Source organism: Elaeis guineensis, chromosome 13 (genome assembly GCF_000442705.2).
Source record: "Elaeis guineensis isolate ETL-2024a chromosome 13, EG11, whole genome shotgun sequence".
Classification (NCBI taxonomy): Eukaryota; Viridiplantae; Streptophyta; class Magnoliopsida; order Arecales; family Arecaceae; genus Elaeis; species Elaeis guineensis.
The window spans coordinates 14,223,823-14,248,057 of record NC_026005.2 but is presented as its reverse complement, the minus strand read 5'-3'; the positions used below and the strand labels follow the sequence as shown (position 1 = coordinate 14,248,057).

The 24,235-nt window shown below is 36.8% G+C and overlaps 3 protein-coding genes and 2 non-coding genes across 5 annotated transcripts; 2 read left to right on the top strand and 3 right to left on the bottom strand.

Annotated features, from left to right (window-relative positions):
- The first annotated feature begins 3,661 nt into the window (after positions 1-3,661).
- LOC105056458 (transcription initiation factor IIE subunit beta) lies at positions 3,662-9,917 on the top strand. The gene is made up of 5 exons (XM_073247814.1): positions 3,662-3,829; positions 4,833-5,093; positions 7,622-7,753; positions 8,480-8,596; positions 9,427-9,917. The coding sequence occupies exons 2-5, from the start codon at positions 4,833-4,835 to the stop codon at positions 9,769-9,771; spliced, it is 855 nt and encodes a 284-aa protein (XP_073103915.1). The 5' UTR covers positions 3,662-3,829; the 3' UTR covers positions 9,772-9,917.
- Positions 9,918-10,950: 1,033 nt separating this feature from the next.
- Positions 10,951-11,679, top strand: LOC105056457 (uncharacterized). Its single transcript, XM_010938662.4, has one exon. It carries the CDS (start codon positions 11,148-11,150, stop codon positions 11,508-11,510), a length of 363 nt encoding a protein of 120 aa, XP_010936964.1. The 5' UTR covers positions 10,951-11,147; the 3' UTR covers positions 11,511-11,679.
- Positions 11,680-13,702: 2,023 nt separating this feature from the next.
- Positions 13,703-13,854, bottom strand: LOC114914767 (small nucleolar RNA snoR135). The gene has a single exon (XR_003802436.1). It is a non-coding gene; the product is annotated as a small nucleolar RNA snoR135 (small nucleolar RNA).
- Positions 13,855-14,148: 294 nt separating this feature from the next.
- Positions 14,149-14,296, bottom strand: LOC114914766 (small nucleolar RNA snoR135). Its single transcript, XR_003802435.1, has one exon. It is a non-coding gene; the product is annotated as a small nucleolar RNA snoR135 (small nucleolar RNA).
- A 2,765-nt stretch (positions 14,297-17,061) lies between these two features.
- On the bottom strand, positions 17,062-23,235 carry LOC105056456 (small ribosomal subunit protein uS3x). Its single transcript, XM_010938661.4, has 6 exons — positions 23,076-23,235; positions 22,828-22,975; positions 22,558-22,729; positions 19,275-19,329; positions 19,070-19,201; positions 17,062-17,502 (listed from the first exon to the last, which is right to left on the bottom strand). The coding sequence occupies exons 1-6, from the start codon at positions 23,103-23,105 to the stop codon at positions 17,332-17,334; spliced, it is 708 nt and encodes a 235-aa protein (XP_010936963.1). The 5' UTR covers positions 23,106-23,235; the 3' UTR covers positions 17,062-17,331.
- Positions 23,236-24,235: the final 1,000 nt, after the last annotated feature.

Below are 24,235 nucleotides of genomic sequence, written 5' to 3'. Positions count from 1 at the left end.
GTTGTGGAGGTCGGATCATCGATGTCACGGCTTGGAGTCTGATTTTCCAAAGAAGTCAGAAACCTTCAGCCTGACCACCGACTGCATCCCAATTCCACTGCAAAACCAACCTATCTACTTCAACGGGAGGCTAGCGCCGGTCACGTAGATTTCCTCCACAAAAGCCGTGCCGCCCCCATAGTCAGCTTTCTGTACAAATGGCTGGCTAATTTGTCGACTTGATACCAACTAAGAAAGGCAAAATATCAAAATGATCAAGGTCGGATTGGAATTATACCAACATGGCCACGGCCAGTCGAGAGATATTCATCTTGCCACCATTGATCAGATAACACGACGTATGAACCCGATCAAGATCCAGATAATGGATATACGACTTACTATCGTTATCCTAACTAAATACATTAGAAACTATACGACCAGTAGACCTTACAATCTACGGAATGGTCGGATCTATGATCTACATTCGGAGATTACTCCACCAACGAACATCACAGACATTTCAGCAAACAAAAATTCTATATCTTAAAGAAAAATATTTTCATTCATTATCAGAAAAGAAAGTACAAAATTAGATCGAAGTCCGATTATAACTTTCTTTACAAAAAAAAAAAAGAGATACACCGACTAATCTTCGTCGCCGCCTTTCATTCCGCTGAAGAATTGTTGAATCAGCTTCTCCAACAAACTTTGCCTTCCAACTCGGGAATGATACGAATCGGATCAGACTACGAAGATGGTTGGCCGATCATACCGCCCGACCAACCACGCCAATAGCCTGATCCACTTCTATATGAAAAATACGATCAGCGACCGCATCCTCCTTGCTGAAGCCCGATCGGCAACTGGAGCTAGAAGTGGGCTTCAGATTTTCATCCACCGACGAAAATGACTTTGATCATGTAGCTGAGATGGGGATGAGAAATACACGATAATGGATCGTCGACCCCACCATCGGCACCAGAGGTGAAAAGCTGACGTCAGTTCGAAGCACAATTCCACTTCCGAAACGGACTTACAATCGAACCACATAGCAGAAAAATCTTCGGATCCGATAGGGAGCCATCGGTCGGAATCTCTAACCAACCACCCCCTGCAATAACCTCACCCATCAAAACCATTTGGGAGGCTCTGAAAAATGACAAGGAATAGTTTTACTCGAGAGCGGCTCTCTGACAAAGCTTTCCCATCAGAAAGGACGAAATGAGGGATGAGTGTCTGGCTGACAGTAGCCCCTTTATATAGGAATGCCTGACGGCCCAGATGAAAGTGGTTAGATCGAGAACACACTGGATGACGATATGTGGTAGTATCTGGACCCATCACCAGACGACGGTTCGGCGCACTTGCCCCAGATTGAACCATGCCATCCCTATCTGTGTGAACGCCTCCGACCCAATAGCACCCTGACACATGGCGAAAATCTACATGCCAGAATTAAATCCCGCGACGCTTGACACCAGATTCTCCTGCCAATACGACGATTCGAAAGCGACAAAATGACTGTTCGACCGTACTCCAACAAAAATGGTGTCAGAGCCGGGATTCGACATGACAGACAACAACTCTTTTCGTCCAAGGCAATTAACCACATGACGACGCACGCGATGATTCACCATCGGACTTGGGAGTGGGGGGGCAACTGTTGGAGTAAACCGACCGACTTTCATAAACTGACCGATCTCTGGCACACATCGACCGATACCCGACTCTGACCCACCAAACGAAAAGACAATCCTGGAAGCGATTACCGACTATATGTCGGCTGAGCAGGCTGACGCTACTCTCGACCGACCAACCAAACACCCCTCATCGAATCAAGATCGATAAGCGACCGATGTTCGGACTCTACAGACAATAAACTACTTCGACCGTCGGTATTTCAGAGTTACTAACCGACAACCGACTTTCGATGCACAGTCGACCGACTCATTCAAATATATCATAACCGTCACGGATGATTATTCCACTGATACCGTGGTGTAATATATGGGGATTAATTTCCTTTCTGGCTTAAGCATCGGAGGATCTCCGTCGGAGACAACTTCGGCGGTGCGGATTTTATTTTACAGATGCTCGTTTCCAGCAAATAGACGACAAAAAAATTGGTAGCAATAATATATATCATTATTTGATTTCTTATAGTTTGTTGCTTTCATCTTTGGGTCCAATTTTGAAGAATGTATCATTTGATTTCTTATAATTCACTTATCTTCCTATTTTCTTTACTAGTGGGATCTTTTTTAAAATATTAGCATGTTTTATCTTCAATTCTGATGTTTTAAGTATCAAGTCTTTATTACCATAATTCTCTAACCTTCCTTAGTGAATTTGGATTATCGTAATTGATTGCAGAAATCCATTATTACAAAGTTGTCATGATTCATGCTTCCTCATCCAATAGGAAGATTTGCACACATGTTCAAAATAGAAGATCTGCTTCATGGTAGACATGACTCAAAAAAGGAATAGAGGCCAACTTCTAAGAAAATTAAAGGATGAATTTAGCAGGTAGGAAGTTTAAATTTATCCTGGATTGCAAAGATGCATTCTCTTTTCTTATCCACGTTCAGGAATTCCCCATTGGATGCATTATTAATCCCCCGAACGTGTTGGCTCTATAAAATTTTGCGTATTCTGAGATGTGGTTCAAAACCATTCTGGTCATATAGAGCTTCATACGAGTATGTCATACAATCTGAATAAATTTCAGGCATAGAATTTGTGTATATCAATACTATTTTATAAAATTGCATCACAATCTTCATACAGGGTGTTGTGGTGGAAAAGATCTAATTTTATAACCAAAAGTTGATTTAAGATATATGTTGGTTGAGTTCATTAGATTGAAGGCTGTTGGATTTTTAGAACATCCAACCCATTTGGAGTTAAAAGTTTCTTACCAACCTAGTAAACTTAGATAATTATGTCAGAGTTTCTAAATCCCGCCTTCCAGAAATTTTTGGGAGCCAAAAGGCACCTGTGGGAGCACACCCACAACAATTGTATTTGAATTTTCTTTATCAAAAAAAAAAAAAAAAAAGGAAGAAAACCCAATGAAGTCAAGGGCCTATGTAATCCACATAGCTGCAGCGAGATTGGTTGGTTTAAATCTAATTGCAGGAATCAAACTCAACTACATTGAATGTCATAATACAAATCATTTATAAAATCTCTACCTTCATCTATTTAATCATATTTAAATATTTAAATTATATAATTTCTAATAATAATTTATACATGTCACATAAATACTGCTTCATGTCTAGTGTTACAAGTAAAATCCTTCTCAAATCCTCATCTTATTAGGGTCTCAATCATGGAAAGATTAACTTGCTTGTTATCCAGAAAAACATTCAATTGCCAAACCAGCAGTGGCGGCCAATCCTCTACACCAGTGGTTGCCTTCTCCTAAAAAATAAAAAAATAAAAAAATTTAATATATATATATATATATATATATAATTGATTAATTATAGAGAGATTTTTTTATTAAATTTTTTATTATATATATATATATATAAAGTAAAAAAGTGAGAGCCGTCCATTTATAAGATTATCTGCGTGGTGGCATGATCGTAATATGATTTAGAAACTCCCCTGCGTTTTTATTTTCTTTATATATATATATATATATATATTTATGTTTTGTTATCGGTATCCGCCCGAGGTCTCTAATTCGCTCTCCCCCTCTTTTCTCCGGTTCTTTTCCTCGAATTTCTTCTACTAGGGCACGGGAGAGAACCTCCATCATCACCGCCTACCCTCGCCGTCCCTGACCGCTCTCCCTCCTCCCCGCCACCGTCGGCCACCCTTCTTTCGAACACCGGTAATCCCTCTCCCTACCTCTCTCTCTCTCTCTCTCTCTCTCTCTCTCTCTCTCTCGGGCATGGGACGTCTCATCCCCTCGTTCTCCCTTCTCGTTCCTCTCCGCCGCCGCCAGACCACCACCACCACCGTCCATCCCTGCCTCTGTGGATGAGAACGGGCGGAGGGCGGAGAATCATAGGAGGGGGAGGAGAAGAGGTAGAGGGATGTGGTTTTGTTTTCTTTTGGATCGCAGCAGATCTTTTGCCTCCATTGATCCTTTATCCCAGAATTCCATTCCTAGTCATCGAAGAACTGCAATTCTTTTGGAATTTAATACTACTGTTTAGCTTTTATACATAATATTCGGGGATAATGCTAAAGTGATTGCACTTTTCTCTTGATAGTGCTTTTCCAATGTTCTGAATCCAGTAAATATGGGAAATGAAGGGAAATTCATCTGATAATGGAACCCAGGTTCTTGAATCTCGCGGGGTTCATATCAAAATTGATGAAAAGATGCTATCATTTTATGCTATGAAGCTGTTTAGATTTATAGGATGTAACCGGAACAAGTTTAGCTGAAAATCACATGGGATGAAGTGGTAAGGAAGGACCTGTGTTTACATCTTTTAGAAAGTTTGGCCCTAAGCTGAGCAGAATGAAGTAAAAGGATTCATTTAGGTGACCCCAACTAGTTTGGGATTAAGGCTTAAGTGAGTTGCATTGAACTAAAACAAGTTCAGCTATCTATAGTATCAGGATTGCTGGATTTGGTGGTTCATTATGCTATGGCTGTTCTAGGTGATGGAAAGCATCTCCTAACTCGTTTTAGAGAAGAAAATCGAGATGATTTGCATATAGTTTCCACTGAATTTGTTGTTGTATACCCAATGGATAATAATATTGTAATTTCTTTGGAAGCAAAGAATTGGAAAATGAAAATCTTCTTTCTGAGTTAAGATGCTTATAATTTTTTCCCCCTAGTTTCTTGTCAACTGAGTTTATGTTTGCCGATTTCCCAGATGTCATTGCAGGAAAGCTTGAATAAATTTAAGCAACAGCAAGAGAAATGTCAGTCGACTCTCACCAACATAGCAGCCCGAGCACAATCTTCAAAACCCCCCCAACCACAGAAAACAGCACCTTCAAGTTCTTCAGCTCCTTCAAAAGCACCTACTGCAATTAAATTTTCAAATGACACAGAAAGGCTGCAGCACATCAATGCCATTAGAAAGTCACCTGTTGGTGCACAAATTAAACGTGTTATTGATCTACTTTTAGAGGTATGGGCCTGACACTATCTTGACATGCAGAGATAGACTGCCAGCTGGTCAGCTATTCAGTTTTATGCATTTACCTGCTAGTTCCATAAAAAGCATACTTTTGAAAGTCATGGAAATCTGTTGAAGATCTTGCTTTCTTTTTATCAATGCATCCGTTCATGAACTTATTAATGGTTCAACACAGGTATCATGAAACTATGGTGACTTCAGTATCCCAAAGTTTACTATAATAAAAGGAAAAATAGCTGATAAAATTTATGCATAATGTGATTGAAATGTAGACTGGGTTGAATAAGAAACTTTGATGACAAAGACAATGCAAAAAATAGTTTTAGATGAGGATGAGCTTTGGCACGGCGGTAAAGTTGCTCCATTGTGATCTGGAGGTTGTAGAAATATAGAAATAGCCTCAATTTATGTGAGGGTAAAGCTGCATACATCTGACTCTCCATAGACTTGGAATGGTGAAAGCATTACGCACTAGGCTGCCCACATAATTTAATTGCTTATATGGTCACTAAGCCAAAGGGACCTTTGAAGCAAGGCACCTCTGTAGAGTGCCTACTGAAACAAGCTTCTGTGTCCGTGATTGAATAAAATGAAAACTAAGTAAATGTATATCTTGATCATTACACTACATCAACTTCCATCAAGAAGATATTTGTACAAGATAAAGGTGAAATAATACGCTTATAGGTCAACACAAAATATCTTCTTGTCATACACTGTTGTGGAAGATAGAATACTTTGAGTACCAGGGCTGCAAACATATCTAGATGTTCATGAACAGCTGGAGCTTGGCTTGATAATAGTCTTGATTGAGCTTGTTGAATTAGGAAACAACCCGAGCTTGAACTTCATTGAAACTTATAAATGACCCAAGCCTTAACACTTGGAGCTTGCAACATAAATGTTCGCTTGGGCTTGGCTGGATGACGAGGTCATTTGAGCTCACTTTAACAACCAGGCTGAAACATCTACTGTCGAGCTTGGGCTCAGCCTGGATACACCTTTCATACAATGAGTTGGGGCCCTTCGTACTATGAGCTGTGCTGTGCCACTTTGGCAACTTGGCTTGCTTGTTTAGGGCCTATTAACTATGACACATGGTCCACCAAGAAATTCAAGAGAGAACTCACATTTATGACTTTCTAAGAATTTAAGTATTGTTACTTCCTATGCAACAATTAGATATCATGATTATGGAGCGATCGGAGACAAAACCACACACATTGAATTTTACTAAATGGTGCTTTATTAATTGATTATCTACTTAAAGTTTATTCTAAACCTCATAAATCTTAACAAGGGAAAATAGCTGCATAAAACCTGTACTGTCATTATTTTTTTATTTTGATAAATGAATTTTGTTCACTATAGTAACTCAAATTGATGAAGGCAAAAATTACACATTTATTGAGTTTATGCGCAACAAGCATAATCATCATATGGAAACAAGAGATAAAATAGGAGAGGAAGAAAGGCAATAAGCAATATGTGGAAGAAGACCGTGATGTAGGGTGGAAAGGAGAAGAAACTAAAGAGCAAAGTAAAGGGGAAATTTGAAAAGAAAAATTCATAGGATGAAGGTGAGGGAGAAGAGTTAGAAGGATAAAACAAATAGAAAATCCCCAAATGGGAGAAAGTGCATGTTTGTTCTAATTGTAGAGAAGAAATAAAGAAAGAAAGAAAAAGGAATGATGAAGAGGAACAGAAGTAAGAGGCAAAAAGGAAACTGAGAAGAGAAGAAATGAGAAAAGCAAGAGGAAATCAGAAGGTGGTGAAGAAGAAAAGAAAAGGAGAGGCAAAAATTTTAACTACTGAAAGGAAGAAGTGGTAGAAGAATAGAAAGATGAAAGCCATACCCTGCTGTATATCGTATTGTTGTTAGATATTTGTATTACTCAAACATATAATATTATTCACACATGTACCTATGCAAGTATGCATCCATTACTATTGTCAAGTGCATTAGTCATGGTTTAATACATGAGCTATGATAATACACAGTTAAAAACTAATGTCATGTCTTAATTAATAGTCAATTTTATAATTATAATGCTAAATCTTTCTTAATTTATCCTTTTTGAACATCCAAAGGGCTGCTTAGTCTAATCTGGTGGTCAATTCTTAGGCAGCTTATTTCTTATCTAAGCACCAAGATGGCTGCCTGCAACAGTATGACATATATCTTGCGAGGGACTTAAAGCATAGCCTCTTTTTTTTTTTTTGTTGTAAATCTATGACATACTAAAGGTTTTAAAGTTGAATAAAGAAAAAATAGCAAATTAGATTTCTTTTAGGAAACATGAAATGGGCTGCCTGCTTCTGCTTTAAAGCTTCAGTTGGGCCAACTTGGAATATTCCTTGCTTCTGATTGTAACAGTAGCTGGAACAATGAAACACCAGTGACATTGATATCATCTTTTCATGTTAGGGGTTGTTGTTAGAACATTTGTTATATCAATTCTTGATTTTCTCTCTCTTGCATGTACTAATATATATACATTCTCTTTCGACTTTTGCAGACAAGACAAGCCCTCACGCCAGAAGAGATAAATGAAGCATGCTATGTTGACATAAATGCAAATAAGGCAGTCTTTGACAGTTTGAGGAATAATCATAAAGTGAATTATGATGGGAAGCGTTTTGCTTACAAGGTTGCCTTCTTGCACTAGATTCCCAATCTGTGTGTACGAATAGATTCTTATTGTTTTCTTGAGACCTTTTCAGCACTGAATTCTCCACCCCCTCTCTTCTTTTTTCTTATTTTTATTTTTTTCTTTTCTTTTCCTTTTTTTTTGTTTTTGGCATATTGCATGCTCATGTCCATGAATTTGAGAATAGTGCTGCATTTAGGCTTAGTTTTCCATCATGGAGTCTGATCGTGCCATGGTCCAGTGATCTGGACCATCCGATAGATTACAGCCTAATTCACAGGCCTCGTCAAATTGCTAAGTGATTCTCTTATGAGTAGCTAATCTTATAAATATATAGTTCTTTCGTTTATATTAAAATGCTTAAAAATGAACCGGTAATGGCTTAGAAGAATTGTTCAGGTGGCTTGATCTTATGCTTTGCATAATAACTGTCTGAACTCTTAAATGGCTTGATATCATATGCTGGTGACATACCAGTGTCATACCACCAGAATTTATTTTCATTTATGCAATAACTATATGCTATATTGTGCCTACCTCTACCTACTGTTGCATTTCAGGATCCTGTGGGAGAACAGTTGTAGAGTGCATTACATTCTGAACTAAACAAAATGCAATGTGCATGCAGATTGGTTGTTCCTTTGTGTTCTTGTTACATAAATTCATTATTAATAAACTTGAGGAGCTTCCGTGAACCGATATAATTTCTCTTTTAATCTTGTACAGTCTAAACATGATCTGAAAGGAAAAGACCAATTGCTTTCTCTGATAAGGAAGTTTCCTGAAGGCCTTCCTGTTGTGGATGTCAAGGATGCATACCCGTCTGTGATGGAGGATCTCCAGGTAATTTTTTAAACCCTGCTGCTTGTATATGATATCGATGCATGTGCCCCTAATAAGCGCAGCATTCTATTTCCTTTATGTGAATTCTACATCACAAATCTTATGCTCAGTGGCCTTTCCTTGTAAATACTGAACGATAACAAATTGTTTGAGATTTGGCATATAAATATGGCTTAAATCTGAGGACAACAAAAGCAATAAATGATCTATGGTTTTGATCGTTTTGCTCAAGTGCTGATTGAAACTACGTGTCCTTATTTATTTGGATGATCTAAAGAAGGATGAGTCCTTTGTCATCATTGTTATCCAAGCAATTTCATCAAATATGGGTTGGCTATAGAGCAGAACTCCTAGATGAGAAAGCTGTATGGAAAGATTGAGAAGATATTGCAACCTGTGGTTAACTTGATCTCAATTCTGTTCCAGTTTTACTTTGCTTGTTTGGTTTTATTTTATATTGTTTTCTTTCTTTTGTCATCTGAAACATATGTTATGCTTATGTTTGTTTCTCCAAGTTCTATATTTCCTCAGGTATACAAATTAGTGAACCTGGTTATTTTGATGTTTGAGAACCTGACTAGTATCAGAAACTTATGCGAAATTCACCATAAAGATAAATAGAAGAAGCGTCCGGCCTTGTTACACTTTGTCCTCTATGATGAGTAACTAAATGAGACAACGTACTAAAAGAAATTTTTGCTGCGCCTCTTTGAATTGGACAGTGCCTCTGAGCAGGATTAGGTTCAACCTCTCATAATATTCAGAAGAATGTTCCGATAAGCGATGATTCTTTAAACTTCAAAGAATAACTAAGATTTAGCTATCTACAGGCCTTGAAGGCAGCGGGTCAAGTTTGGCTTTTGTCCAACATGGACTCGCAGGAGGACATTGTATACCCTAATGACCCAAAGGTGACGATAAAGGTGGATGATGATCTGAAGCAGCTGTTCCGGGGGATTGAATTACCACGTGACATGGTTGATATTGAGAAGGAGCTGCAGAAGAATGGCATGAAGCCTGCGACCAATACAGCCAAGAGACGGGCCATGGCCCAAGTCCATGGCATCACCTCGAAGCCCAAACCTAAGAAGAGACGCGAGATTAGCCGAAGGACCAAGCTGACCAACGCACATCTCCCTGAGCTCTTTGAGAAGCTGAATGTTCCGGACTCTTGAAAGAGGAATTTGTTCCTTTGGAGTTTCTTCTTACTTTTCCATCAAGTTCTTGTCACGTGACCCTGCTATTATTTGTATAAGAACCAGGTTATGTAATTACAAGAATGTTGAAAATGATGAGTTGTGATATTGCACTCGGGTGCATATATTTGATGCTTTGGTATCAAACCAGCTATTTTGGTCGTGAAGAACATCAGATACGCTGGTCCTTGTTTCTGTGCTGTCTGGAATTAATGATCGCTTTCACCGCCAATGTTGCTGATTGCTGTTATACAATTCAGAAAGACAAATTAGTAAGGCTATGACACGGTTGATTCCTATAAACACTACAGCAGAACAAAGCATCAAATCCTGGAGAAAAAAAGGGCTGATGTGTTCCCTTTAGAGCCTTGCATAGTTGCGATGCATCCAAATTTCTTAGGGGTCTGTTTGGTTACCATGTCTGGTCTGAAAAATGAAAGAGAGGGATGATTATCATGTTTGATCTCTGATAAATAAAAAGAAAAGATAGTAAAAAAATTGATGAATTTTATGTTTATTTTTTGAAGAGAAAAGATAAAATAAATATTAAAGATGTATTGATATTATTGATATTTAATAAATTTTGAAGTGATAATAATCCATACTTGACAAAATATTTTTAATAAAATTAGATAAATAATTATTAAATTTATTTTTATATTTTTTTAAATTTATTAAAAAAATATTTTTTGTAAAGAAATTAAGATAAAGATGATATTACGTAAAAAATTATGTAATTATAGTTAATATATAAAAATTAATTAAAGATGATAGTATTATTTTAATATTAAAAAATTATTTTATATCTAAAAATATATTTATAAATTTAATTATATTTCTGTATAGATTTATCTCCAATCGATAATTTCTTTTAATATTATTTTTTAGAATAATTTTTTTATCAATCAAATATAATAAAAATTATTTGTTTTATAATTATTTTTTTAAATAAATAATTTTCAAAAATTACTCTAATTAAACGGACTTAAAAAGAAACATGCACCCCCGATAAAGGATCGTCAGAATACAAACAAGGAGTAGGTTAAAAAATATCAAATTCATATAAAGAAAAGAACCACGTAATGCAATGGATCACAAACATGGGTCTCACAACCGATTCATTCCACAGAATAATCGAGCACTTCCCCAAGATAAAGATAACCTTATCCACCGCAGCTACAACCAAATGCGTCCACGTAGGGTCGTATCTAGGACACCCGGCTCTCAACTCCTTCACCCACCTATCTTTCTTCCCTTCTATCTCCATTCTCCTCTCTCCATCGGCAGCACCGAAGCATCAAACACCCAATTCCTTCACCATCCTTCCATAACACAAAGGTAGCAATCTCTTCCTGATGGCATCAATTTCCGCCGCCACCGTGGCGATACCGCAAACGTCGGCGGACCACCGGAAGCCACTTGTCGGCTCCAACGCCTTCTTCCACCCACTCAAGAGGCTCCCTGCCCGGGCTGCAGCTTCTAAGATTAGAGCGAGCGTCCGGGCGTCATCGGTGAAGGAAAAGGCAGTGGCCGGTCTGACAGCGGCGGTGGTGGCGGCAGCCACGGTGATACCGGACGTGGCAGAGGCAGCCCAGCCAGGGGTCTCACCATCACTCAAGAACTTCCTGCTCAGCATTGTGGCTGGTGGAGTTGTGCTCGGCATCCTCGTCGGAGCAGTCATCGGCGTCGCTAACTTCGACCCTGTGAAACGGAGCTGAAATAGAAAAACAGTGCTACGAAAAATGAATCATATTATAATTGTATGCGATATCACCAGTTTCTTGTTTGTTCTTAACGCTGGTGAACAAGCCATTGCGTTATGAGCTTTACCGTTTGTAATTTCGTGCCCTTGTAGAACATTGGAATGCTAACGTTTCTCATCTCTTAGATTCTTCCTTTTTTTTAAAAATTTCTTTTATTTCCTTGAAATTCTCAGCCGTCGCTCTCGATGCACATCAAGTGTTTTTAGCTTGCTTTGGTTTTATCATTTATTTTTTTTTTTGGTTTTTATTTTTATTAGTGTTTTTTATATAGAAAAGAGAGGGTATTTTGCAAGTCGTGAAATGTTGACCGCGAAGGCCGCTTTTCAAAGTTTTTCCGACCAAGCAGGCAAGTAGCCAGCCAATTGCATGACTCGTAAATGAAAATTTTATTCTAGACTTCGCGTCGGGGACCGGATTTGTAGCAGTATCTGTCGAGGGTTCTTAAGGAAAGCTCGTAGAAATGTCCACTTTTGATGGAGTAACACGAAAGATACAAGCCGAACCCTTTGAGCGGTGAACTCTTATCGGACCGGTCCATTATTAGATGAAATGCACACCCTTTGATCCATGACATTTATTGGTTGTATCAATATAATAAACTTGGATTATGATCTATACTTACATTTTGACTGTAACATTCTTAATCAAAGAATCAAGTTATCCACATAAATTCCTCCCACCAAGAACTAATGACTGGGCTTTGGAAGTCTGAATGTCTATGAGGATCCGCAAAAAGTTCATTTTTTGAAAGACCACACTTCAATAAAACAAAGATCGTGCCTCAATTTATCAAAGATCTAAAGTTCAGAAATCGTTATCTATATGAATTATTCACAAAATATATCATGAGACAATAATTAAATCCTTGTATTCAAGAAGGCATGCGAAATATATAGCATACTAGTTTTGAAGGTCTACTTGGATTCGGATTGAAAATCTAAAAATCCAAATCCAATCCATACAAACAGGTCATATTTTCCAATCCAAGCCCAAGCCAGTTAACTTTCAGTTAGTTCTGTTTGGAGTCTTTGGACCGTATTAATTTTGGGTCAATTCAGAGTTCAGACTCAGAAGCGGCTCAATGCCCTAAATGCCTAACAAAATAACGATTCCCGCAAGAAAGTTAAATAAAACAGTCGGACATTGCTGAGCAGCAGTACTCCACCAGCAAAAGGGAAAAGAAAGCAAGGATTTCACCACAAATTAGCAACTTCAACATCTTCAACATTCTACAATATGTAGATTGTATGACAGATAGATGGAACAAATTCTGACCATCCTTTTCCATCAAAATCATATGATCCCAGTTATCAATCATCGCTCACCTTAACTTCTTCATGGATGTGGCAGTGGTTTCTTGTGACTTCACATTTCATTTCTAACAACATTTTTGGCTTATTGTTAGCTAGAATCACACTAGAATCACATGGATTTCAACCTAAGTGCAAAAATGTTACCGCAAGAATCAAAAACAAAGCAACTTCATACTACAAGTATCACCTTAACCAGAAACCCACAAACATAACCTTAAAACCTCATTCAACCTCAAAGCAGCATTGAGTACCGTATGCTTCCATCTTGGAGAATCAAGGTAGAATGCCAAAGTGGGAATATTATGCTTGATGACAACATCAAGCTTGCAAAAATCACCTGATATTGATTCAGAGAATTTACAGCACACTTCAAGCTTTTTTTTTAAAAAGGAAAAAACACCACCTTTGCATGAATCCATGACTTAAACATAAAAAACTGCCCATCTTTCTAAAATGTAGCAGAAAGCACTTTGGCTGAATGTAACTGCTTGTTAGCAGAGGAAGGCATTCCTATACACAACCTTGCAGTTAGCAGCATTTCAGCAAGGAATTATATTGTCAGGAGTAGCTGACACATGAAAGTTAATGTTAAGAAAGGCCTATCAAAGACAATCTATGAAGAATCTTCATTAAGTAAAAAATTTTGACCTGATGAAGAAGAAAGAGCAAGAGGATATAGAGGATACATTCATGAAAGCAATCTATTCCATCTCCACAATAATTATTTCATCAAGCTCACTGTGGACTGGAGATAATTTTTTCATATGAAAACTCAGATCAAGAAAAATGATAAAAAGTTCATAACATGGACATTGAACTTCCCTTTCCCAAAAAGAATATGGGGAAAATGATTGTCGAGATACCCAATAAAAGGATCAGGGCGCAACCCAACTGCCCATTTTCTCCAAACTTAATGTAGCAGGAAACACTTTCGGCAAGAAATGCATGGTAGAAGAGCATAACACCGATACACACTATCCTGCACTTTTGCTAACGAAGAGGATCCATCGAAGTCCAATTAATGTCCCAAAACCACAGAAGGAAGCAGAGAGAAAAATAGGATAAACACCAATATTAACTTCATTTCCATCTTTTCGACTATATGTTTGATCCCATAGACATTTTTTTTTATCGGTCACTCATTTGGTTGTCCAAAGAACAAGATGTCTTTGTATGCCTACATAGAACTTAATACAGCAAAATCCTCGAAATGCGATTAAGCAAGGAATCCGCCAAATAAGGGAGGAAAAATTTATCCTCAAAGCCTTTTCAGTGAAGAAAAGTATGAGGAAAATGATTGTTGAGATACCCAATAGACTAGGGTTTAACTCAACTGCCCATTTTCCCCGAAATTACTGTAGCAGGAAACACTTTCGGCAAGAAATCCATCTTAGGAGGGCATAACACCGATACACACTATCCTGCAATAATCCGAGGTTTTCATTCTGATTCGAATGGAAGTGAAAGGAAGAATTTTCTTTTTGTTTTTTTTCAAAAAAAACTGTTCTTTTTCAAGATTCATGAGAAAAGACCAAAGCCCTAAAAACAGAAACCATATTGTTATTCGATTAGAAACAAAAAAACAAAGATCCATTCGCTCCCAATGGTATTAGGTTGCTGGAATTCTATTTGTGCGATAAAAAAAAAAATCGAGAATTTTTTTTTTCAAAAAATCGGATCAGAAATGGGAGATAATGCATTCGAAGAATTTGTCACCTCAGAATCCGATCGTAAACGATGAATCGACTCGATTACAGCCGTTACATCGATTCGAGGTTTCCGCCGCCATCCACCGAGGACATGAGAGGAAACAAGGTTGCAATCCAAAACCCTAGTTCCCCAGCGGCCCATTGGAGGACGATATATAGAGCCGCGGCTAGGAGAGGGGGCCGACCCTACTGCTCGAACCGGCTTGTCGCAACTCCCAAGCCGTCATGGAAGCGGGCCGGACCGGTTTAGAATTCACTCTGGAGACCCGAGTCTGGAAGAGAAGGAACAGGAACGGCATTGGGTAAATTCAAACGGAACGTCCTTGAACTTTCTAAAAAGAAGAAAAAAAAAAAAATCCAGGAGCTCTTCATAGTTCTCCATCACCAGGAACGTTTGCATATTTGTTGGGTAACAATTTCGTGTGACATTTCTCTATTTCCGAAATATTTCTTTTGTGTCTTTCTTTGATAGGAAAAAAAAAAACATCTCTCAGATCAAATGAAAGGAGAAAATGTAATGTACAAAGCAACTCAAATTCAAAGTATTTTTCCAAAAGCAATAGTTGTATGTAAACTTTCCTCCTTACCATATGGAAGATATTTTATAAATACCCCAGATGTCTCTCTTTTCATCATATGGTGGTAAGGCTTTTGGTTAAAACTATGAGGTCAGTTTCATTGCCCGTAAATAGAAATCGTAACTCAAGTCTAATATGATATCCTATATCAATAATATTATTTTTAATAATTATTTATAAAATATAAAAAATATCATATCATTATCTATCACATTCTGATCAAGTATGAATAAAATAGAATAAAAGATGACGTCTTAAAAAGAATCGATATTTTTATGAAGAATTTTTTTTTTAAATAAATCTGAACTATATTAAATATCTGTTTCGTTATTAATTATGCTATGCGGCTCAATCCAATAAAATGATACATTTTTTCTTCATTAAGAATGATGGATTCGAACTGCTTTAATCTGTTCAGCCTTACCACTTGGATAAAGTATGCTCCCACACCATCTATTTATGCTAAAACAAAAAAGACCATAGCGAAAGTCAAATGGTTTTATCAGATTGGAACAGCTTCGGCAAGATAATTTAACTAATTTCTATTATTGAAAGTAATTGCCTACAAAAAAATTCTCCATGCCATCGAGTTATTCACAAACATATGATGACCGAACAATTTAGTTGCTCACAATTATATGATGCTTGAACAATAAGGCTAAATGTTCGTAAACACAATGATTGAACAATATAAATTGCCAAAAGGTGCTTAAACAAATGGCACTATTGCATTTTTGCAAATTTTATCTATTATAGTATAGAAAGGAGAGAATCATTAGTCCCATATTGATTATGAGTTAAGAAGAACTCTAACTTACATGCAATGGAACATTCTCTCTCCTATGAAGCGCCTTTTAAAAAGATAAAAATATGAGACCTCATACCATAACAGTCAGATTGAAACAAACAATATCTCACGCATGCAGTAGTGAAGACCGACCTACCTAAGCTATAAGCCTTTAACTATAACATTGATTGATGCTTACCACATGTGACAGACCATCTAAGCTATGAGTCTTTGACTGTAACATTGATGCTTCTTTGATGATATAGAATTATGATGTACATGGCATGAAGACTCCCTCGATGCTAATTGCAATCACAAAGCATGATCTGAGCATCAAAAGAGATGGAAATCTGTGAGATTTGTAGGAACTTGCAAAGTAGGGAAAATAATGTCTCTGACCTTTTTAAGTTGCATAAAGGATATGACTGAGAAGCTAAAAATCAACATACAAAGGAAAGAGAAAAATAAGGTCATCCCCACTCACGTGACTGAACTAGTGACCTCTTGCTGAGAAGAGTAAGTCAACACTACTTGGAAGTCCGGGTATTAGTTCTCAAATTGACGTCATGGTAAGAGGTTCCAACACACAATGTAAATTGAAAAAGTCATCGGCTCAGTCTAAGAACAGTAATCCAGCTTATGCCTTCACTTCTAAAACATGGTTTGATCTGAAGCATTAAAGGTGACAAAAAGCAGACATGGGCCAAAGATACGAACACAAAGCATGAGATATGACAAACAAATATTGAAAACAAGAATTAACCACCTAAGCACGGTTCAACCTTACCAATTGTTGAACTTAACATGGTTTGATCTGAAGCATTAAAGGTCGCAAAAAGCAGACATGGGCCAAAGATACGACCACAAAGCATGAGATATGGCAAACAAATCTTTAAATCAAGAATTAACCACCTAAGTACGGTTCAACCTCACCAATTGTCGAACTTTATGTCCTTCCCATAAGATTAAATCATTCCTTATTTGACTGCAGAATCATGATTATTCAATCAATCCACTAATATTTCAGCTGATTGCAAAATGTTCATCATCAAACAAAGACACTGAAGCGTCAGAAAACATGGTAGGGCAACCGAGATGAACATCACAAGGGATATACTATGAACTGGAAATAGATGCCACTGATCAATTTCTTCTGATAATCTTTAAGAAAAATGTTCCACAAAAGCTATTGTAGTTGAACTAAAGATTTAGAAAAATGTGGAACAAGAGACTTTGATCAAATTCAGATCAAACAAGCAAAACCTTTGCTACATATGAAAGAAATTATACCTCACTGTTTAACAGTACATGCAAACTCTTCTTGGAAAAAGGAAAACACTATTTATAGACCAGTTAAAACCCGATGCTCCCATATATAGGACAGCTAATTTAAGCCACCGGGACATCTATATCTGTGGCCATCATTACAGGTGGCCTCAAATACTCATCCTCATCCTTTGGAGTGTGAATGGTGACCAAATCTGGCAGAGGTGTTGTAGGGCCCTGCTTGCCCTTTGGATCCCAGTCCAGCATAATCTTGACCTTGATCCCAAGAACACCCTAATAAAAGAAGATCAATGAATCCCACAAGTTAGATACGAAAGTCAAGACCTTAGATAAAACTTCCCTCTCAATTTCAATAGAATTATAATTTACCAAATTATTGCTTTAAGCACAAATTGAGTGAGATCATAAGCCACAAACCAAAAGACGCAGCAAAAAAACCACCACCACATGCTATAAGAGTAGAACGCTAGGCACAAGAATGCATATACAAAGCAAACATGTAAACTTCAATCCTAAATGGCATAAATCCATTGAAAAAGAACCCTTACGTGAATCAGCTGCCTTATGAACTCAAATATAGGCATTGGATAAACCTAAGAGTCTCAAAATCATATAATACTAGACAAAATTGTGTTTTTTTTTTGGGGGGGGATGTGCAAACCGGTGATCAATATAGCAGAAAGCTGCAGATGGGTGAGGACGTTTGGTTATATTAATGTTGGTAATTATTATTATCAGAAGTAAATAATGAAATGTAACAGCCCATGATCATTATTAGAATGAGATCGCGCATGATGATCACAGCAGGCTGGCAATATCGAAATGTCCACTTCTTGGTAAGAAAACCCAAAGTCAGTTATGAGCCTATAGCCACCTCCACAATGAAACAACCTAAACCTTCCATATTTAAGAGCTTTGTAAAAAAAGGGCTCAAGAAAGTTTTAAGTCAAGAATTAAACTAAGGGTCCGTTTGGTTGGAGTATGTCAGATTACAGAGTAATTTGATAAGTCCTGGGAATCCTTTATCTGAGAAAATGATTGCGGAAGAAAAAAATTTTTACTATGTTTGGTTGGCAGAAAAATTGCTCCAAAAAATAATATTAAAAAAAATTATTATGTTTGGTTGGAGGTAAATCTATAGAAGAATATGATCAAATTTACAAATATACCCTTGAACAAATAATTTTTTCATACTAAGATAGCATTGTCATCTCCAATTAGTTTTTATTTAATGACTATAATTACATAACCCATTACATAATACAATTTCCATCTTAATTTTTTTACCAAAGTACTTTATTGAATGAATTTGAAAAAACATTAGAACAAATTTAATAATTACATATAAATTTATCAAATATATTATTAATTACATTTTTGTCAAGTATGGATTACTGCCACTTAGAAATTTATCAAATACCAATCCTTCCATGGTATTTGTTTTATCTTCTCTCTCCGAAAAATAAGCATAGGGCCCACCAACTTTTTTACTATCTCTTTCTTCCCTTTTTCATACCAAACATGATAATCTGGCATAAAAATTATTTTCCCATATCAGATTACCCCCAACCAAATGGCCCCTAAACATCAACAAAACCCCAATCTTGGGTATGCTACCAGTTTAGAATATCCAACCGCCTTCAATATTTTTCAGGTGAGCGTGATACAAGCCAGGGGTAAATGTTAATCTATAGCAATGCCAACTCCAATCATCCAACATTAGGTATCTTCAATCAAAGAACCCAAAGAACTGCTCAGTTTGGAAAAAGGGAAAATAGTAAAGAGAAATCTTAAGCCAATAACTAAAGGGCTGAAAACAATTTGCAGATAAGCGGCTAACCTGTCTCAGAAGAACATGTCTCACTGCTGAGTCGATGTACTCATTAACAGGCTGACCAGAAGAAATCATATATCCATCCTTGAACTTCATGGATTTAGCACGTTGTGCCCTAAGCTTTCCACTTACAATCACCTAGAAAAATCATAGGTATTAATGCATAGAACTTCATGAAAAAGTGAAATCATTTGCAAGGATAATGACATACCTCACATCCCTTGGCACCACTTTCCATGATAAACCTCAGAACACCATAGCATGCCCTGAAACCAAAAAGGAGATTAGAAACAAAATAGTCTAATCCTATTGCTAAATTATTAAGACCATCCAACTGAGACAACTAATCCACGTTAGGAGCATGGGAAAAACAGGATAAAAAAAATGCAGAGTAAAAGTTAATGATAAATGGGACAAAAGTTTTAAGAAAGGGGAGAACTTGAGAAACCAGTAACCACGTTGCCAAAACAGACTTATCACATGAAAGCTAGCTAGTTTTATTCCATGAAGCTAGCACTGTTAGTATGCAAGGCAATGTTGATGTCGTCATCTTCTGACACAAAGCTGGTATTGAATAACCTATGTGCTTTATAGATGACAAACCCTCAACCATCCGAATGGATGGTAAACCTAGAGTAACTGACACATGAAAGTGAACCAGTAAAATAATGAAATGTGCAAAGCAGAAATACATGAAAATGCCCCAAACAGCAATTGTAAAATGAAACACAAGAATTTTCAAGAATAAAGAATATGGGACATCATACAAAATAAATAATAAAGAATGATACACACAGTCATATAAATTAAAGCTCATTCCACTATATATGTATAGAACTTTCTTTTTGAAAAAAAAAAAAAAAGCTAATATTTTACAAGCTAACCTATACAAGTTAAAAAAAAAAAAAAAAACAAAGCACCAAGAAAAAAGCAACTAGAATCTTCAAAAATTGTACACCATCGGTTTCATAGGCATAATTACTAACATGCAAGAACATTGCACGTAAAACTTTCCCAAACAAATTATCTCATGACGAAATAGATCTCTGACATCACCATGCTAGTTCGGTAACAGAATATAAACAAAATAGATTTTCCCAGTAGAGTCAGACTAAGAGATTTGATTCTCTGGGGAGCGTGGATAGAAATAACAAAAATTGTGCATTTTTCATTTCTTTTCTTACATTTTTGAACTTTAAATTTTCAACAATATCAAGACTGCGAGTATACACTTCATTATTATGGTTCTCAAAAAATCTGGTCCCACCATTACCGCTTGAAAGTTAAAGTAACGTTTCGAACTTCCCACAATAGCAATAATGTCAAACAATATTGGTTCCAAGTCCTTGAAAAATTAACCAAGACTGAGAACTAATTTCAACTTCTAACAATAAGAAAACCCTTGTACTAGCACAGCAGCAGTTTTTCTTTAGTATAAGCTTCACAAAATTCTGTTAGAATTTTTTCCACAGATAATGTGGGTGTTCATTAAGATAACCCCACAACAGCATTTGATCACACCTTTTGAAAAATTTCCCTCCAAAGCACAAAGCAATAGAATAACAAGAATATATTTATTGCACAAAATTACTTGGAAGGGCAACAAAAAAATGTAGTCATCCTCAGACACAACATCGGTACAAGGAACTGATCTGCTGTAAAGATTACAAAAAAATAACAAGCTACACTTAGAAGCAAACTCCAATAAACCAACAGGCTAATATTGTACAGGAAACCTATATAAGTTTTTTATTAAAAAAAAAAAAGGCAACTAGAATCTTTAAAGAATTCTACAGTATCACTCATAGACATACTTGCAAACATGCAAGAAAATTGTACTTAAAGTTTCACAAACAAATCATCCCTTGTAATGAAATAGATCTCTGACATCACCGTGCTAGTTTGGTAACAGAATAGAAGCAAGATATATTTTCCCAAATGAGTCAGACTAAGAGTATCAAATTCGCTGGGACTGTGGACAGCAATAACAAAAGGCCTGCTTTTTCTCCTTTTTTTTTTCTTGTGCATATTTGAACTTTAAATTTTCAATAATATCAAGACTATGAGTCCGCACTTCATTATTATAGTTAAGTTCCAAAGACCTGGTCCTAATGTTAGTGGTCAAACTAAAAGCCAGGTTCCCAACTTCCAACGATAACAATAATGGCAACATTAATAGTTCCAGCTGTTGAAAAATTAACCAAGACAAAGAACTAATTTTTGACTTCTGATAATAAGACAATCCATGCACTAGCATAGCAGCATTTTTTTTTTTTTTTTGTGTATAAACTTCAACATCATTTCATTTGGTCTCTCTTTCCACAGATGAGCAGGTTTTCATTAAAATGCCGTCACAATAGCATATCATTGCACCTCTTGAGAAATTTCCCTTCAAAGCACAAAGCAATGGAATATCAAGAATATACTTATTGCATAAAGTTACTTGGAAGGGCAACAAAAGAAATGTAGTCATCCTCAGACACAATATGAATACAAGGAACCGATCTGCTGTAAAGATGACAAAAAATAACAAATTTTAAGTTCAAGCAAACTCTGATAAATCCAGAAAATATTGTACAATGTAAGCTATACAAGTCAAGAAAAGAAAAAAAAAAGATAAAGATAAAGAAAAAAGGCAACTAGAATCTTTAAAGAATTCTACAGCATCAGTCTCATAGACATACTTATGAACCTGCAAGAAAATTGTACTTAAACTTTCACAAACAAATGATCTCTTATGATGACATAGATCTCTGACATCACCATACTAGTTTGGTAACAAAATAGAATCAAAATAGATTTTCCAAATAGCATGAAATTCAAAGTTTTATATTCTTGGAGGAGATGTGGACGGTAATAACAGAAAGTGTGCTTTTTTTCTCCTTTACGTGCATATTTGAAATTTAAATTTTCAATAATATCAAGACTGAGTACACACTTCATTATAAGTTTCAGACACCTGGTCCTAATGTTAGTGCCTGAAACTAAAAGCCAGGTTTCAAACTTCCAACAATAACAATAATGCCGAAATTAATGTTTCAGTCCTTGAAAAATTAACCAAGACTAAGAACTAATTTTGATTTCTGATAATAAGACAATTACAATATTTCGTTTGGTCTTTTTCCACAGATAATTTAGGTTGCCATTAAAACCATACCCACGATAGCATATCATTGCACCTTCGGAGAAATTTCTCTTCAAAGCACAAAGCAATAGAATAACAATAGTATATTTATTACATGAAATTACTAGGAAGGGCAACACAAAAGTTTAGTCATCCTCAGACACGACATCACTACAAGGAACCGATCTGCCGTAAAGATGACTAACAATAACAACGTTCAACTTCAAGCAAAATCCAATAAATCCGCAAGCATTGCAAGACAAAGAATCAAAGAGCTCCAAACCAACAAGAAAACGCATGTATTTTCTTAATCAATAACGAAAAACAAGTACAACAGAATGTGCATTTTAAAGTTAAAAGACCCACAGACCTCCGAACAGCGAGGCCTCCAAGGAGCTTGTACCGGAGCGACTCAGCCTGCGCAATAGCACAGAGTCCCCGATTGTTAACCTTCTCAGCATACAGCTCGACGCTGTTCTCGGGAAAACGGAATCTTTTCTGGACCACTGAAGTCAATTCCCTAATCCTTCTCCCCTTCTCACCTAAACCCCAAACCAAAACCCCAGTTACCAACTGGAAACCCTAGATTCGTGCTCAAAAGAATCCAAATCAATGGAAAACAAGAAGAAAAGAAGATTACCGAGTACGTTCTGGGTCCGAGTAGCCCGGATGATGATCTCGGTTCTCATGGGGGTGACCCTAACCTCGACGCCGGAGTAGCCATCCTCCGCGAGCTCTCTGGTGAGCACCTCGTTCAACTCCGCGAAGAATACTCCATCAGCCACGAACTACAACAAGAAAAATCGAAAAAAAAAAAAATCGAAAAATGGTGAGGAATTCGAGATTGCGAGAACGAGAGGAAAGGATTCGATCAGAATAAGTGAGAACCTTTCGCTTCTTGCTCATCTGAGTCGCCATGATTTCCGATCAAGGGGGAGAGACAGAAAGGGCGCGGGTTAAGATCGGTGGCTGCTTCTTCCTTCGGCTTCGGTTCTTCAGAAGCCCTAGCTTAGTTCGTCCCCCTAAAATTTCTGTATACTCTTTTATCACAACAACAAGGTCACGTGCATAGCATGTGCCAGGATTATGCGAAATAATTTATCGAATGAACTTATGTGCAATAAATACGCTCGTGGGCTAATAAGTAAAGTTGTCTATGTTAAGTAGGCCCAGAATGCTTTTTGCGGATAAATTAATAAAAATATATTTACATACCAAACCCTACAGAATATAAAAATTCTGTAACGTTCTTGTCTAAAGTTTAACAACGCCCCGGCACGCCGCATGCTAGGATTATTGATATAAACATTTTTACATATAAAACCTCATGCTATATTACACCAACCTATAAGTACCTTATGTTTGATGATATTTACAAGGGGAAGATAACTTTGCCGGCCCAACAAGAATTCGTGACTTATTTCCTCCATTTATTCTTCCAACCAAATAAAAGACCATTGGATGCACAAGACTCCCATCAATACAAGATCTTAGGGTGTGTTGATTCGCAATCAGAATTAGAATTGGATTTGAAATTAAAATGAATAGAAAGGGAATTGGCATAGCCATAATAACCAACCACTCATTTCCATTGTCATTTCAAAATCCAACTCCCCAACCAAATGTTTGCAACCTAACCCCTATATGCGAAGAGGTAGCTTTCATATTTTAAACCCATGATCTTCATGTTATAACCAGAAAAAAAATACATATTTCGAACCTATGGTCTTTAGGATACAATGGAGCAGCAACTTTACTGCTTCACAGCTTCACCTTCCATGGGATAGCCTTGTTACTGCAAACTTGCCCCAATAAATTTCCTCTATTTTCCCTAATTAATTCCTCAACCAAACACAACCTTAAAAAACTGTTCACTTTGTTGTATTTGTGCTCACTTTTCAATGATCGTTTTTCTTAAAACAAATATCAATTAACGAAGCACCTGAAAATCAGAGGATACTTGAAAGGCTAATGTGATATAAATTTACACCTCTGTTCTAACAAATTTTGCAAAAGGATCCTCACATGACATAAAAAGGTGCTTCCAA

Bases quoted from the DNA above. Each gene is read 5' to 3' on its own strand.
- LOC105056458 (XM_073247814.1), top strand. From the start codon at position 4,833: ATGTCATTGCAGGAAAGCTTGAATAAATTTAAGCAACAGCAAGAGAAA. The intron at 5,094-7,621 runs GTATGGGCCTGA...CGACTTTTGCAG, and splicing joins TTATTGATCTACTTTTAGAG to ACAAGACAAGCCCTCACGCC. The intron at 8,597-9,426 runs GTAATTTTTTAA...AGCTATCTACAG, and splicing joins CTGTGATGGAGGATCTCCAG to GCCTTGAAGGCAGCGGGTCA.
- LOC105056457 (XM_010938662.4), top strand. From the start codon at position 11,148: ATGGCATCAATTTCCGCCGCCACCGTGGCGATACCGCAAACGTCGGCG.
- LOC105056456 (XM_010938661.4), bottom strand. From the start codon at position 23,105: ATGGCGACTCAGATGAGCAAGAAGCGAAAG. The intron at 22,976-23,075 runs GTTCTCACTTAT...TTCTTGTTGTAG, and splicing joins AGATGAGCAAGAAGCGAAAG to TTCGTGGCTGATGGAGTATT. The intron at 22,730-22,827 runs GTAATCTTCTTT...TTTGGGGTTTAG, and splicing joins TCGGACCCAGAACGTACTCG to GTGAGAAGGGGAGAAGGATT.